The 17,913-nt window shown below is 40.5% G+C and overlaps 1 protein-coding gene across 2 annotated transcripts in view; it reads left to right on the top strand.

The window, feature by feature from the left end:
- Positions 1 to 17,913, top strand: part of nol4lb (nucleolar protein 4-like b) — a 521,420-nt gene that overhangs the window by 465,885 nt on the left and 37,622 nt on the right. For both annotated transcript variants that reach the window (XM_087994840.1, XM_087994841.1), the window contains 2 exons: positions 1,670 to 1,861; positions 16,127 to 16,285. In XM_087994840.1, coding sequence (XP_087850966.1) covers positions 1,670 to 1,861; positions 16,127 to 16,285 — 351 coding nt within the window. The remainder of the gene's footprint in view (positions 1 to 1,669; positions 1,862 to 16,126; positions 16,286 to 17,913) is intronic.

Below are 17,913 nucleotides of genomic sequence, written 5' to 3' on the forward strand. Positions count from 1 at the left end.
GAAGGGCCTGTGCCCGAAACGTCGAATCTCCTGTTCCCTGGATGCTGCCTGACCTGCTGTGCTGTTCCAGCAATAAAGTTTCAACTTTGATCTCCAGCATCTGCAGACCTCACTTTCTCCTCACAGGTAACTCAAGCAACTTGTTGAGAATCAGACCAACTCCACATAGGAAAGAGTCCATCTCCGTTGCGAAAGATTACTGGGGTTGGATCTTTAATGAGCCAACAATGATATAAAGTTCCTCATTGATTGGAGCTGACCTAATCTGAACATTGCTGTACCCCAACCCTCAAAAAAACCAATGAAGGGCGGAAATGAGGTCGAAGTCCTGGTCATGTTCCACTGTGTCTCAACTTTGGTTCAGTTAGCTGCAATGCATGTTTCTGTTTCCTTTCATCCTTAGAACTAGTGTCAATGAGTCAAGTATATTTTTTATAACTTGTTTGTCATTTGCATGCCTTCGTAGTTCCCTTCCACACAACTTTTAATTGCAATTTAACGATTACATTTCTCCACTTTTAGCAAAGGATTTCCATTTAAAACTTTGCAAGAAAGCAACTAAATTGATTACTGTGCAATTTCTACTATCAGTTGGCATCATCTTGTTAGCACCATAGTCTACAAGTAACTTATCCACTTTAGAAGAAGATAAACAGAAAATTCTCTATTACTGATGGAAACAACAAGGTGTTGTAAAACAAAACGGAACATATAAATAAATATATTTTTCTTCAATAAGCTTCATACTGTGAAAAAATGAAATTCCTAGTTTCAAATGAAGCTATATGGATTCATTTGATTACTTCCACCCACTCACTCTGAAAGTGGGTGAACAGGCAGAGGGGAATGTGGAAATGAGTGGAGGTGCCCACACAATGTGGTGCTAGGTTTGGGAGAAGGTGAATCCTGGCAATCTTGACACCCTGTGCCCACTGGTGATTGGTGACCCCCTGCCCCCAGTGGCAAGGCTGCCCCAACTCTTCTTTGAATCCATGTCCCCCCATGGTTCCTCAACAGTAGGGGAAGTGAATGTGTGATTATGGTCTCAGCAGTCGTAATCACTCCCAGAAATGCTGCATGGAATGAAGAGTCTGTGGCTGTAATCGCTGGGAGGCATTAAATCCTTCCAGCTTAGGACCCTGACAGATATTGAATCAGGTCATAGCTTCCCAACCAAATGGAATGGATTTGTCCAGTCTTAGTGTGCATAGCTTCTGCACTTCAAAATTAAGCAAAGGTAACAACGAGATAGAATAACAACAGAGGCAGCTTATATTTATAAGGTGCAGTAAAATATCACAAGGCATGTTGAAACTAGGGGCTAAACTGGTGGATTGAGAAGTTTAAAAAAGGATGTTAATGTGCATTCCTTTTGGATAAAGATGATTGGATTCATGACTCCAAAAGAAGTCATGAAGTGGAAGGATTTGAAGCAGGTATATTATTTTATGTTTTGCCACTGATACACAGTGAAAGTTTCACCTCCATAGTTGCTACAACCCAATATTAATTCTGGTCAGGACTTCTGAAATAGCTTCATCAGTTGATTTAGAATGCTGTTATTGTAGAATTTTCTCACCCTGCCTGCTTGTTCTACCATACATATAAAATGGTTTTAATAATATTGAAGATATTTGTGACTTTTTAAAATATTTTCTTTTGCCAACAGATGTTTGTGAGGCTGTTTGTTGATGAAAATCTTGACCGAATGGTTCCCATTTCAAAACAGCCCAAAGAAAAGATTCAAGCTATCATTGAGTCATGCAGCCGACAGTTCCCTGAATTTCAGGAGCGAGCCCGAAAGCGCATTCGCACTTACCTCAAGTCCTGCAGGCGAATGAAAAAAAATGGCATTGAACTGGTGAGAGGTCTTCGTGCTAAAGCAAGATTTCAGCGTGTCCGGTTATGTCATTTACAAACTAGAGTGATATCAAAACCGTATGTTTCTATTTTCCAACATGCTTACATATGTATTCAATAAGGAAATACTTGGTCAACTAGATTATTTTTAAAGATTTGTAATCATTTTTCGAGTGTGTATTTAAAATACACCCTTGTACCTCAAACTGATACATTTTTTTTTCATTGTTTGCCAAACATGCTTTGAAGTCACCTAACATTGCCATGACTAGATTAACTGCAGTTCCAGTTGTGATGGTTAACTAACATCATGTGACAGAGTGCCAGAGATTGTCTGGGAAGAGAGTTCTGGCTTTAAATAACAATAAGCTTAAAGTCTCTTCAGTATGCCCAGATCATACACACTAGAGATCATCTAGAGATCATTGTTTTCAATGTTCATTTGAAAATGAGTGTTATTGCTAAAGCATCCATGTCGCAGTACTTTACATTTGGTCAGCCCAGCAAATATAAAGCATTCCACGAAAGAAGTTCTTTATGAAAGAGAAAATTGTCCATTGATGAGCATAACAATCATTAAAGGTAACTACAGTAGTTATAAGTAATGCTAATTTTGAATGGCTTGGTAATTTGGGGTAATTTAAACCTCCTTCCAAAACTCCAGTATCTGTCAGGAATAAAGTTAGGAAATGAAGTTAAAATTAAGTGACAGGATATCACCCCCAAACCTGCTGACTGTTATTTTAAATTGCAAAGTCCAAGGACATCTGCCTGAAGGTAGTGAGGTCCTTACAGATCATGTAGCAATTACAGCATCACAGCATGAATGGAATATTGCCCCAAGATCTATGCGTGCAAGTGTTTGTTCCTTCCCTGCCAGACTTTGCTTACTAGAACAAGAGCTGTGGCCAGAGAATTTTTTTCTCACTTTCTTGCTCACAGACCAAGCATTTGTTGCAACGCAGCATTGGCAGGGAGGTAGCAGTAGGTTCCCTCTCTATACTCAAGAGTTTGAAAATGATCCATTGCACAGGATATCTAAAGGCAAAAATGGAAATCTTCTCCAGAGTACTCTCTGTGTGAGTACAGTTATGAATTGGAAATCATCATACCACTGTGGCAGAGTGTTCCATTCATGCAGTGGTGGAATACAACTTCTGATTTGTTGAACTTTGATGCTACTAATCATAAGAAACCAAATAATCAGGATGAAAGGACATGTATCACAGAAAGCACCATACTGTAAATTTCTTGAAGTTAGTGAAATGAAAGACAAAATGTGAAAGTAAAGAGGAGCTACCCTCACTTAATAGTATATTTTTCATTCGATTGTTAATGGAACTTTTATCTGCCCTCCTGCACAGCTTGCACAGATCCCAACGAAAACAATTGTACATTGAAATTCAGATTTGGTCAGGAAAGTGGATTGCTGATTTAGTATGGATCAAAACTAGTTTTGGATACTGTTGGGGGTGTGGGTGACTTACCAGCAGTAAGCCATGGGGTACAGGTCTCTGGCACAGAGTCTGTCCCTGTTGCTCAGAAGGGAAGGGGAGAGAGGAGCAGAGCGTCAGTCATTGGGGAATCCATAGCTGGGGGGAAAGATAAGAGGTTCTGTGGGAACCTGTGGGACTCATGGTTGGTGTGTTCCCTCGCAGGTGCCAGAGTTGATGATGTCTCTGATCATGTTTTTGGGATTCTTGAGGAGGTGGGGGAGCAGCCCCAAGTTGTGATCCACATAAGCACTAATGACATAGTTAGGAAAAGAGAAGGGGATTTAAGGCAGAAACACAAGGAGCTAGAGTGAAAGCTTGGAGAGAGAACAGAGTTATTATCTCTGGTTTGTTGCCCGTGCCATGTGCTAGCTACACGAGGAATAAGGAGAGGAATTGAACACGTGGCTACAGGAATGGTGCAGGAAGGAGTCTTCAGGTACCTAGATAATTGGGGCTCATTCTGGGGTAGGTGGGACCTCTACAAATAGGATGGTCTACACCTGAACCAGAGGGGTACCAATATCCTTGGGGGAAGGTTTGCTAATGCTCTTTGGGTGGGTTTAAACTAATTCGGCAGGGGGATGAGAACATAAATTGTAGTTCCAATCTCCAGGAGGTTCAGAGTAATGAGGTCAGAAATATGGTTGCAAGGTAGCAAGAGTGCACCAGCAAACAGGAAGGTGGTTTGAAGTGTGTCTACTTCAACGCCAGGAGCATCCAGAATAAGATGGGTGAAGTTGCAGCATGCATTGGTACCTGGGATTTCAATGTTGGAGCCATTTCAGAGACATGGATAGAGCAGGGACAGGAATGGTTGTTGCAGGTTCTGGGATTTAGATGTTTCAGTAAGAACAGAGAAGATGGTAAAAGGGGGGAGTTGTGGCATTGTTAGTCAAGGAGTGTATTACGGTGGCAGAAAGGACTCGTCTACTGGGCCGAGGTTAGAAACAGGACAGGAAAGGTCACCCTGTTGGGAGTTTTCTATAGGCCTCCAAATAGTTCCAGAGATGTAGAGGAAAGGATTGCAAAGATTATTCTGGATAGGAGCGAGAGTAATAGTGTAGTTGTTATGGAGGACTTTAACTTTCCAAATATTGACTGGAAATACTATAGTTTGAGTACTTTAAATGGGTCTGTTTTTGTCCAGTGTGTGCAAGAGGGTTTCCTGTCACAGTATGTAGATAAGCCAGCAAGAGGCAAAGCCACATTGGATTTGGTACTGGGTAATGAACCTGACCAGGTGTTAGATTTGAAGGTCGGTGAGCACTTTTGTGATAGTGACTACAATTTGGTTATGTTTACTTTAGCAAAGGAAAGGCATAGATATTCTTACCACAGGGCAAGATTATAACTGGGGAAAAGGCAACTATGATGTGATTTGGCAAGATTTAGGATGCATAGGATGGGGAAAGAAACTGCAGGGGATGGACACAATTGAAATGTGGAGCTTATTCAAGGAACAGCTATTGTGTGTCTTTGATAAGTATGTACCTGTCAGGCAGGGAGGAAGTTGTTGAGCATGGGAGCCATGGTTTACTAAGGAAGTTGAATCTCTTGTCAAGAGGAAGAAGATGGCTTATGTTAGGGTGAGACGTGAAGGCTCAATTAGGGCACTTGAGAGTTACCAGCTAGCCAGAAAAGGCCTAAAGAGAGAGTTAAGAAGAGCTAAGAGGAGTTAGGAGAAGTGGTTGGCAAATAGAATCAAGGAAAACCCTAAAGCTTTCTCTGGGTATATCGGGAATAAAAGAATGACTAGAGTAAGATTAGGGACAATCAAGGATAGTAGTGGGAAGTTGTGTATGGAGTCCAAGGAGATAGGGGAAGTGCTAAATGAATATTTTTCATCGTCTTTTTCCAGTGTGAATACCAATGTTGTCGAGGAGAATACTGAGACACAGGTTACTAGACTAAACGGGATTGAGGTTCACAAGGAGGAGGTATTAGCAATTCTGGAAAGTGTGAAAATAAATAAGCCCCCTCAGCCAGATGAGATTTATCCTATGATTCTCTGGGAAGCCAGGGAGGAGATTGCAGAGCATTTGGCTTTGATCTTTATGCCATCATTGTTTACAGGAATAGTGCCAGAAGACTAGAGGAAAGCAGATGTTGTCCCCTTGTTCAAGAAGAGGAGTAGAGACAACTCTGGTAATTATAAACCAGTGAGCCTCACTTCGGTTGTGGGTAAAGTGTTGGAAAAGGTTATAAGAGATAAGATTTATAATCCTCTAGAAAGGAATAAGTTGATTAGGGATAGTCAACATTGTTTTATGAAGGGTAGGTCATGCCTCACAAACCTTATTGAGTTCTTTGAGAAGGTGATCAACAGGTAGATGAGGGTAAAGTGGGTGATGTGGTGTATATGGATTTCAGTAAGGTGTTTTATAAGGATCCCCACGGTAGGCTATTGCACAAAATACGGAGGCATAGGATTGAGGGTGATTTAGCGATTTGGATCAGAAATTGGTTAGCTGACAGAAGACAGAGGGTGGTGGTTGATGGGAAATATTCATCTTGGAGTTCAGTTCTAGTGGTGTACCGCAAGGATCTGTTTTAGGGCCACTGCTGTTTGTCATTTTTATAAATAACCTGGATGAGGGCATAGAAGGATGGGTTAGTAAATTTGCGGATGACACTAAGGTCACTGGAATTGTGAACGTGGCAAAGGATGTTGCAGGTTACAAAGGGATATAGATAAGCTGCAGAGTTGAGCTGAGAGGTGGCAAATGGAGTTTAATGTGGAAAAGTGTGGCGTGATTCACTTTGGAAGGAGCAACAGGAAAAGTACTGGGCTAATAAGATTCTTGGCAATGTAGGTGAGCAGAGAGATCTTGGTGTTCATGTAAATAGATCCCTGAAGGTTGCCACCCAGGTTGATAGGGTGGTTAAGAAGGCATACGATGTGTTAGCTTTTATTGGTAGAAGGATTGGGTTTCGGAGTCACGAGGTCATGTTGCAGCTGTACAAAACTCGATTGCGGCCGCAGTTGGAGTATTGCGTACTGTTCTGGTCACCACGTTATAGAAAAGATGTGGAAGCTTTGGAAAGGGTTCAGTGGCAATTTACTAGGATGATGCCTGGTATGGAGGGAATATCTTATGAGGAAAGGCTGAGGAACTTGAGGCTGTTTTCATTAGAGAGAAGAAGGTTGAGAGGTGACTTAATTGAGACATATAATCAGAGGGTTAGATAGGATGGGCACTGAGATCCTTTTTCCTTGGATGGTGATGGCTAGCACAAGGGGGCATAGCTTTAAATTGAAGGGTGATAGATATAGGACAGATGTCAAAAGTGGTTTCTTTTCTCAGAGTCGTAGGTGTGTGGAATGCCCTGCGTGCAACTGTAGTAGACTCGCCAACTTTAGGGGCATTTAAATGGTCATTGGATAAACATATGGATGAAAATGGAATAGTTTAGGAGAGATAGGCTTTAGATTGGTTCCACAAGTCGGCGCAACATCGAGGGCCGAAGGGCCTGTACTGTGCTGTAATGTTCTTTATTCTAAAACCTGATAAAGCTATATTCTAACTGGGTGGCATTTGTAACGTTATGTTATATCAGTGCACCTTAAAAACTGAGAAATGCATTTTGTATTTTAAGTTTTACTATTTGGCCTGGTTGAGTAACTATACATGAAACTTAATAAACTGCTGTCAGTGTGAAGGTGAGCAATTTTTTAAAAAAGGTGAGGTAGTCAGAACGCTAATTAAAACCTAATTTTGATAGATTCAGTGGTGAGCGAAATTGAAGAATTGTGTGTTTATGTATAGTAATGCAACATGTTGTGGAATTTTGTAGGACTGGATATTATGTGTCCCTGCCAAACATAATTTTTGGTGGAGGGTATGAAATACAGGTTGGGTGACTAACCCACCTCCTACCCGCCACCCTGGAGCTGTCCCCCATAATACAGAGAGTGGGCAGAGGCCAAAGTCCGCAGTCTATAAATAAATAATTTGGAACCCTGCCAGAGGTATCATAATGATTTGCAGCTATATATATAGACAGTACAAATGAGTCAATATTTCATTGCTTAAGTCTTGAATATAAGTAATCCATGCATAAACTTGTTCAACAGATTCATATGCAGTGATGATATTTGCTGACCATGGGCCTGCCTAACATCCCACCAGTGCATAGTAACAAGTTGTGGTGCTGCTAGAACAGCTGGAGCTGTCAGCCAATCAGATTTACTAGCAGCTCCAAAAAGTGGGACTTTCTCCCACTGAGGGATGGAAGTCTCACTATCCAATAAAACTAATGGAAACATATGCTAAATTATCTCAAAACTATCCTATGTGGGGCATTCCAAAGTGGGGGTTGAAACTCCATGTGGCATCATGAGCTGATATTTTGCAGGTGAAAATTCTAAAGCAGCAATGGTTGTCTTGGAGTTCTGCATTCCCTGTTTTCCCACTATCTTAGAACATAGAACATAGAACATAGAAGAATACAGCGCAGTACAGGCCCTTTGGCCCTCGATGTTGCGCCGATCCAAGCCCACCTAACCTATACTAACCCACTATCCTCCATATACCTATCCAATGCCCGCTTAAATGCCCATAAAGAGGGAGAGTCCACCACTGCTACTGGCAGGGCATTCCATGAACTTACGACTCGCTGAGTGAAGAACCTACCCCTAACTTCAGTCCTATATCTACCCCCCCTTAATTTAAAGCTATGCCCCCTTGTAATACCCGACTCCATACGCGGGAAAAGGTTCACACTGTCAACCCTATCTAACCCCCTAATCATCTTGTACACCTCAATCAAGTCACCTCTAAACCTTCTTTTCTCTAGTGAAAACAGCCCCAAGTGTCTCAGTCTTTCCTCATACGATCTTCCTTCCATACCAGGCAACATCCTGGTAAACCTCCTCTGCACCCGTTCCAGTGCCTCCACATCCTTCCTATAGTATGGCGACCAAAACTGCACACAATATTCCAGATGCGGCCGCACCAGAGTCTTATACAACTGCATCATGACCTCAGGACTCCGGAACTCAATTCCTCTACCAATAAAAGCCAGTACGCCATATGCCTTCCTCACCGCACTATTTACCTGGGTGGCAACTTTCAGAGATCTGTGTACATGGACACCAAGATCCCTCTGCTCATCCACACTACCAAGTATCCGACCATTAGCCCAGTACCCCATCTTTTTGTTATTCTTCCCAAAGTGAATCACCTCACACTTAGCTACATTGAATTCCATTTGCCACCTTTCTGCCCAGCTCTGCAGCTTCTCTATATCCTGCTGTAACCTGCCACATCCTTCCTCACTGTCAACAACTCCTCCGACTTTCGTATCATCCGCAAACTTGCTCACCCAACCTTCTAACCCCTCTTCCAGGTCATTTATAAAAATGACAAACAGCAATGGTCCCAAAACAGATCCTTGCGGAACACCGCTAGTGACGGCACTCCATGAAGAAACTTTGCCATCAACTACTACCCTCTGTCTTCTTCCATCCAGCCAATTCCTAATCCAAACCTCCAACTCACCCTCAATGCCATATCTCCGTATTTTCTGCAGTAGCCTACCATGGGGAACCTTATCAAACGCCTTACTAAAATCCATATATACCACATCCACCGCTTTCCCCTCATCAACCTCCTTCGTCACCTTTTCAAAGAATTCAATAAGGTTTGTGAGGCACGACCTGCCCTTCACAAAACCATGCTGACTATCCTTGATCACATTATTCCTATCCAGATGTGCATAAATCCTATCCCTTACAATTCTCTCTAAGACTTTGCCCACAACAGAAGTGAGACTCACCGGCCTATAGTTACTAGGGTTATCCCTACTCCCCTTTTTGAACAAGGGAACCACATTTGCTATCCTCCAGTCTTCTGGCACTACTCCTGTAGACAAAGAGGACATAAAAATCAAGGCCAATGGCTCTGCAATCTCCTCCCTTGCTTCCCAGAGAATCCTAGGATAAATGCCATCAGGCCCAGGGGACTTATCTATTTTCACCTTTTCCAGGATTTCCAACACCTCTTCTCTACATACCTCAAAGCCATCCATTCTACTTATTTGTGTCTCAGTATTCACATCGACGACAATGCCCTGTTCCTGAGTAAATACTGAAGAAAAGTATTCATTCAGTGTCTCCCCAATCTCTTCCGCCTCCACACGCAACTTCCCACTACTATCCTTGACTGGACCTATTCCTACCCTAGTCATTCTTTTATTCCTAACATACCTATAGAAAGCCTTAGGGTTTTCCCTAATCCTACCGACTAGGGACCTTTCATGTCCCCTCCTTGCTGCTCTTAGCTCTCTCTTCAGGTCCTTCCTGGCTACCCTATAACTCTCAATCGCCCCAATTGAACCTTCACGTCTCATCTCGAGATAGGCCGCCCTCTTCCATTTAACAAGGGATTCCAATTCCTTATTAAACCACGGCTCCCTCGCACGACCCTTTCCTCCCTGCCTGACAGGTACATAATTATCAAGGACACTCAATAGTTGCTCCTTGAACAAGCTCCACATATCATTTACACTCTTGCCTTGGAGTCTACTTTTCCAAGCCACACATCCTAAGTCATGCCTCACCGCATCATAATTTCCCTGACCCCAGCTATAACTCTTGCCCTGTAGTACACACTTATCCCTCTCCATCACGAGAGTAAAAATCACCGAATTATGGTCACTATCCCCAAAGTGCTCACCTACCTCTAATTCTAACACCTGGCCTGGTTCGTTACCCAGAACCAAATCCAGTATGGCCTCACCTCTTGTTGGCCTGTCTACATATTGTGTCAGGAAACTCTCCTGCACACATTGAACAAACACTGACCCATCTAACGAACTTGAGCTATAGCTTTCCCAATCAATATCAGGAAAGTTAAAGTCCCCCATAACAACCACCCTATTACTGTCACTCATCTCCTGAATCACCTTCCCTATCCTTTCTTCAATGATTCTAGGACTATTAGGAGGCCTGTAAAAGACTCCTAATAGGGTGACCTCACCTTTCCTATTCCTAACCTCTTCTCCCTGATCTCATCACTAGTTTACATTGTCAACATAAGATGCATTTTAATTACATGGGATTATGTGGGTTTTTGAACTACTGATTTAGAAATCTCATTCTACAAGTAGCTCAGTTTGTAACTAAGACATAATCCAAACTGTTTTTGATTACTTGGGTTCTAATATTTGGTGTTTTATTAATTGTGTATTGTCCGTGTTATATGTATACTACATGTTCAGTTCCCTCTCATAAAACTGGGATATTCTCATTCAGTTTCTTTTTTCAAAATAAATGAAAGCAAAAGATTTTAAGGAATATGTTACCAGTTTTTTAAAAATATCTTTCTTTCAAAAAAAATCATCTCGTGCAAAGTGGGGGTTTAAATCCAAGCACTGCATTCTCTATTTGTTGCAGAGCTATTTTTGAGTGAATATTTTCTTTAGGAAAAAATAAATTGTTTTCTTCACCTTTTAGAGCAACTGAATCTAAAAATGAATAAACAGTTGGAATCTTCTTTTGGTACAGTCTCCCCACTCCCAAACTCAAGTCATAGGAAAAAGGAACAAGCCAAAATTAGGTCATCCAGTCCTTCAAGCATTCTTTGCTATTCATCTTTTTCAAATGGTATATTAACTTCATTTAGCTGGCTTAGCTCTATCCGTTGACACCCATGGCTAACAAAAATCTATTAATCTCAGTCTTGAAAGCTCCAGTTGTCCTAGTACCAACACTTTTTGAAACAATGTAGTCTAATCCTCTGATAAAATCTGGGTTAAATGCAACTGCTAATATCTTCACAGTAACCGATCATGACTTCATTGGGAATGCCAAAAAGAAAGGTCATAGGGTATTGGAATTTGGGCAGGAAATAGTAAATTGGGAGTCTAGTGAGCAGGAACAGCATGGGGGGATATTGTGAATTGAGTTATTTAAAAGGTAGAGTGCTATTGAAAGTAATCCAGCTCGTAAGAACTATTAACAGAAGGCAATGTTAAAAAATTGTGACCTATATAACTGTAAGTACTATGCCATGTGTTGATCATGTTGTACAAATCGAAGCTGTTGGATTGTTCATGGAACCACCTTGTAGGGCGTGGATTCCCTGATATTGGCAAGTGTGATGTTTACTGTTCTGGCAGAATGTGCCTTGGGACAAAAATTATTTGCAATTATTTCCACTAAGATGCCAGCAACAGCACATTCTCGTATGAACTTTACTTTTCTTCTCTGTCGCATTGGGCTGAATCTCTTTTGCTTTGAAACTCATTCTCAACCATGTACATGAATTCTGTACCCATGAAGCTCTTTAGGAACGTGTCTATATTAGAGGCTTTGACAAACTAACTGATGTAATTGGGGTTGTCGAAGATGCATATCATTGGGATTGGTGGATGTTGTTGACATACTAAGTGGCTATATATTGAGTTTATTTAATAATAGTTCTCTTTGAAGCTTGCCCATTTTCTTTTTTGGAACTCTCCTACAACCAGTTTTCCCCCTCTGTCAGTTTCAGCACACCAAGTCATGCTCCATTTTGAGTGGAGCTTGTTGTCTTCTCTCTTTCCACTCTTGTTAGTGGTCAGTGGCCAGTGGGAGAATTCATTTATCTGTCCATTTGGCATTTTAAAGTTCACTGAGATGAAAGCTCTGCTGGACAGTGGATTAAAACTATCTGCTTTCCTGTCTGTATCCTTACTTTCCACCATAAGTATTTGGTCGTGTGAGTGGCAATTTACTTGATCATTGATTAATGTCATATCCTTCAAGATGTTGTTTATGCACCCAGATTAATTTTTACAAACTGCTGTCACATTGTCGTTAGAGGCACTGTTATCCCACTCTCACTGATATTTCTCCCACATTTTAGTATGTGACAGCATAGTTACTTCCCAAAACTTCTTTATCTTTTCTGTCCTCCACCTATGCCCTGCCACTCACCCATCCCGTTTTCTCATCTTACTGTGAAGGCACAGAACTATTACTGAGCCACAAATCAGTTGACCACACTACTATCTGGTATCCTGATCAAGTGTATTGGGTTAATGACCATCACCTGGCAACTTGACTGTGAAGGAAATAATATTTTGTCAAACCCTTTGCCACCCTTAATTGGCACCCAAGCTTGTTTGCTATTCAGTTATTGGATAGTGATTTGAAGTAGGGGTATGACAGATGTGCTACCTTAGCCCAAATGTAGAAACTAATAGACTATCTTTTCTGTTTTTTGATTGCAATGCAGTTATGTGGCCAGACTGATGTGATACTTGATGAGTGAACCCAACTAACTGCTCTACACTTGGAAAAGGTTGCATAGACTCTCAAATACGTGTAGAGGTTTGGTTTATTGAAAGATAGTCAGTTTTGATGGAAGTGTTGAGATTAGGGTTTTGGAATCAAATTAATTCCATCCATTTACTTTGTACAAATGCAACAAGTTAGTTTTTTCTTCTAAATCGAACTGTATGTTATCATCAAATGACCCTGTACATCATGGAGCAATGGTAACCGGGATTATACTGAACCTGATGATATGAGATCAGCTCCCAATGTTTGTTACTACTGCTTACTTTTATTGGTCAATGCATTGAGTATAGGAGTTGGGAGGTCATGTTGTGGCTGTGCAGGACATTGGTTAGGCCACATTTGGAATACTGCATGCAATTCTGGTCTCCCTGCTGTAGGAAGGATGTAGTAACTTGAATGGGTTCAGAAAAGGTTTACAAGGATGTTACCATGGTTGGAGGGTTTGAGATATAGGGAGAGGCTGAATAGGCTGGGACTATTTTCCTTGGAGTTTCAGAAGCTGAGGAGTAACTTTACAGAGGTTTATAAAATCATGAGGGGCATAGATAAGGTGAACAGCCAAGATCTTTTCCCTGGGGTGGGGATAGAAGGCATAGGTTTAAGGTGAGAGGGAAAAGATTTAAAAGAGACCTCCGGGGCAACTTCTTCACACACCATCCTCTGTATGTATTGAATAAGCTGCCAGAGGAAGTGGTGGAGGCTGGTACAATGACAACATTTAAAAGGCATCTGGATGGGTATATGAATAGCAAGGGTTTAGAGGGATATGGGCCAAATGCTGGCAAATGGAACTCAATTAATTTAGGATATTTGGTCGGCATGGACGAGTTCGACTGAAGGGTCTGTTTTCATGCTGTACAGTTCTGTGAGTCTATGTGTGTTCTCATTTTCCTCTTGCATAGTGAGAGATTCTTAACGGACAACTACAGATACAAATAAGTTAAGTAGGTATCTGCACCATGAAAAGTTTCTGAGAAGCAAGTATCAGACAGCAATTATTGACATAGGTTAGTTTAACTTAGTTTCAAAACAGTTTGTACAGTTTTATCCTTAAGAAACAGTTAACAATTGAATTTTGATATTATTTTCACTTTTACTTCTCTTTAACTAGGATCCCAGAATTACAAGCATTCTTTTAAAAAAAAAATGCACTTTGTAATTTGCAAGTGCCACAGAATACACTACTCTAAGGTGTGTTGTACTCTGGAACTGAAAATGTTCATAATTTATCAAATTTAGAACTATAATCATTTTTTCTAAATTTGGATATCTTGGTTGCCATTCAAATTAGTTGACTATTAAATTTTACCCGACGAAATGTTCATTTCTTTTTTATTATAAGCTAAAATTTAATACAATTAAAAAATCAAATGAAGTGAGATAATGCTGTATAAAGCAATTAACTCTTTCACTGGGTTTTAAAACAATAACTATCTTTCCTCATGTGAGTTAAAAAACAGCAATGAGCACCTCAGTGAAACATTTTTCCATTTTCTACAGCCCTTTTTGCCAGCTTCTTGATGTGATAAACTTGAAATTAATCAGACAGCAAACAATTTCAATCAAGACATGGGGTCATCAGGTTATTGCAATAAATTTTAAAGAACGTTAGTAAGTTATTTAAAAGATTAACTAGCAGAATTTGCATTGAGTGGTAAGTTTGCTACTGAATTTTGTAAAAGTATTGCCTGATATTAAGATAATCATTTCATCCATCATCTCTCATGCAGGTGACTTTGGGTTACTGCTGCTGAGTATGGATAATGGAAGTTTCTATTTTTTATGACGATGATTATTGTTACTGAATATGATAAACTTTCACAAAATTCTTTTCAGCCTCAACTGAAGTACTATGTCCAATTCTGGACACCATATTTTAGGAAGACTGTAAAGAAGGTGCAAAAAGGTTCAGGAAGAATGGTTGAGAACATCAGTTACCTGGAAGATTGGATAATCTGGAGCTTTTCTTCTTTGGGTAAAGGAAGATTAAGGAGATTTGATAGAGATGCTCAAAATTATGACAGGTCTGGACAGGTTGGATGGAGAGAAACCTTTCCAGTGACAGAAACATCCAGAACCAAGAAGCAACAGTGACATAAGGAAACACTTTTTTTACACAGTGTCTGATTAGGATCTGGAATACACTGCCTGAGAATATAGTGCATAGAGTATCAATCAAGGCTTTCAAAAGAGAATTGAGTAATTACCTGAAGAGAAAACTGTTGCAGGATGGGGAAAAGGTCGGAATGGGACCAGGTTCAAGAGAGCTATGATGTGCAGGTCCCAGTGTTGGACTGGGGTGGACAAAATAAAAAATTAGGAGAAAGTGAGGACTGCAGATGCTGGAGATCAGAGCTGAAAATGTGTTGCTGGAAAAGCGCAGCAGGTCAGGCAGCATCCAAGGAGCAGGAGAATCGACGTTTCGGGCATGAGCCCTTCTTCAGGATTCCTGAAGAAGGGCTCATGCCCGAAATGACGATTCTCCTGCTCCTTGGATGCTGCCTGACCTGCTGTGCTTTTCCAGCAAAATAAAAAATTACACAACATCAGGTTATAGTCCAACAGGTTTATTTGGAAGTATGAGCTTTCAGAGTGCTGCTCCATCGTTAGGTAGCTAGGACATATACAATATGCCAAATGGCCTCCCTCTGTGCTATAACTATTCCCTGATTGTTTCTGAGACCAAACAAATATTTCCAAACCCCGATATCTTGAATTTTAAAAAGACTCTAATTCTGCCTCATTGTGGAACAGATACCAATTAAATTAACAGAAGATGATTCCCAAATTACCTTTGATTTTTATTAGTTGTACAGCTCTGGAAAACAAATGTGTTTGTGGTAAAAAAAACTTTGAAAACAGGATCTTTGGTTCCTGCCATTTCCAAGTTTCTAAACAGTAAGAACAATGTTATGATTTATCCATCAGTGGCGTACTGGATTGTTCGTCACTCAGACTTGAATTATTCACAGAAGTATTGAACCTGTCACTGGAGAGCTCCAATATGCTTATGTTAGTGAAGTGTAAGATTGCAATTGTTCTGAGCCAAACTTTGATGTTGGAGTAAATGCCACATTTGTGCTCTAGATCTCCTGTAACCAATAGCAACCACAAAGTAATGCAGCTATGGCCAGCAGCATAAGATGCCAAGTTTTCATGGAGCCAGCAGTATTTGTAGGTCATGTATAAAAGCATGTAAAATGGTCCATGAGACAAAGCTAAAGCATTTCAGTTAGGCCTGATAATTGTTTTAATTAAATCAGTATGATGCTATAAAGTCGCAAAACCAGTGATTGCAAATGTAGAAACAAATCATTCTCATTAACTTCTTTCACATTTTGTCAACCTTGCCACATTTAATAGAAATTTTCAAATATAGGTGTAAAAGGAGTAGTGTTGTGATAAAATCAGCTTGCAATTCAAACAAGGGTAATTGCACCTGAATTTGTCCATTTATCCTCGCCCTCCCTTTTTATTTCTTTAGGCGTCTCGCCTACATGCCTCCTCTTTCAGACAGGAAGACAGGGAAGAGGGAGCCTCCAACTTCTTCATGACTGCTGTCGCTGGTTCAGCTCCTTCTTCAACCAACAGGAAGCGTGCTTGCTGGAGGGTGAGACGGACATCTGGTTTTTCTTCCTCTGAGGTGAGACGCTGCGTTTCGTGAGGCGGCCCACCCAGAGTTCCCTCTGAAATATTCTTGTGTAGCTGGTGGGTGTGAGTTTCAAAACTCCCTTGGATTGAAACCTGCTGTTACACATGTGAGAAGCAAACATAATATCAACTAGAAGTGTAGTGTCAGAGCAATGTGGATTCATTGTTCTCTTGTCCCCCTCCCCCTCCAGTTAGAACCATCACTGTTTTTTTTAGTTAAAAATCACACAACACCAGGTTATAGTCCACCAGATTATCACACCAGGTGGTTGTCCTGAAGAAGGAGCTGCACTCTGAAAGCTAGTGCTTCCAAATAAACCTGTTGGACTATAACCTGGTGTTGTGTGATTTTTAACTTTGTCCACCCCAGTACAACACCAGCTCCTCCACATCATGGTTTTTTTTTTAAACTTTTTTTTTCCTGCTGTGTCAGTATAGAAGCCTGGCTGCAAAGTTGATTATCAGTTGAGGCTAGGAAAGCATGACAGACGTAGCCTGCTTTGTTATGTCTAAAGCATGTCTATCATACTTCAAAGCACTGAAGTGTATGTATTAAAAAAAGAATAAAAACTGTTGTTTTCTGACATTTTTCTGACCTTAATGATCTGGCTCCCAAACAGAAAGGCCAGGGAATTACAAACATCTGCTGATCTAGGAAGGTGTTCCTCAACAAGTAGCCATAATAATACAGATTAAATACTGTTTTAATTTAGCAATTTAATATCACAATCCATAGTGGTTTAGATCACCAGTTACCTGACACGATACCACTTAGATCAGTTGGTGTTAGTTAATGATTGTATGCTCAGGCAAATGGCAGGAAAAAAATACTTCTTGAAAATCAGAAGCAAAAGCATAGTTTGATACATTCTTTAAGGACAGATTTTCATTGTGGCAGGGATGCTTATTTTAAATGAACATAAGGACTGTAAGAACTGGCAGTAAATCCAAAGGATTTGTATATTTGTCTTCTTTCCTCTCGTGTATAAATCTGTGCAACCAAAGCAGATTTTATTCTAGATATTTAAATTTAGATTTCGGGGGAATGATATCTCCCAATGAGGATCTTGACCTTGGCACAGCTAAATTTGGATCCTTTATCCCACCAGCAGCCTCATCCATTGATAACTGCAACAACTGATACTTATGTAGTTTTTTAAATAAAACTAACCATCTAAAGGAGCATTACAAATCAATATATGACACATAAGGAGGTATTAGGCTAGGTGACAAAAAGCTTCGTCAAAGATTTTAACAAGTGTTTTAAATGAAAAAAAGCATGGTAGAGGAGTGGAGAGGTGTAGTAATGAATTTGAAAGCTTGGAGCCGAAGCAACCAAAGGCAAAACCACAGTGATGGATCATTTATGACTGGAAATGGACAAGAGGCCAGAATTAAAAGAGTGGAGATATCTCAGAGGGTGAGTAGTTGGAGGAGATTGCAGATGTAAAAGGGACAAGGCTAAGAAGGGATTTGAACACAAGAATAAGAATTGTAAAACTGAAATGTTGCTTAACTGTGAACAAATGTAGGTCAGTGAGCACAGTGGTGATAGGGAAATAGAACTTGCTGTGCGTTAAGATGTGGGCAGCAGTGTTTTAGATGACATTTAGCTAATGG

Source organism: Chiloscyllium plagiosum, unplaced genomic scaffold (assembly GCF_037043375.1).
Source record: "Chiloscyllium plagiosum isolate Xiang-an unplaced genomic scaffold, Cpla_swu_hap1 HiC_scaffold_15, whole genome shotgun sequence".
Taxonomy (NCBI): Eukaryota; Metazoa; Chordata; class Chondrichthyes; order Orectolobiformes; family Hemiscylliidae; genus Chiloscyllium; species Chiloscyllium plagiosum.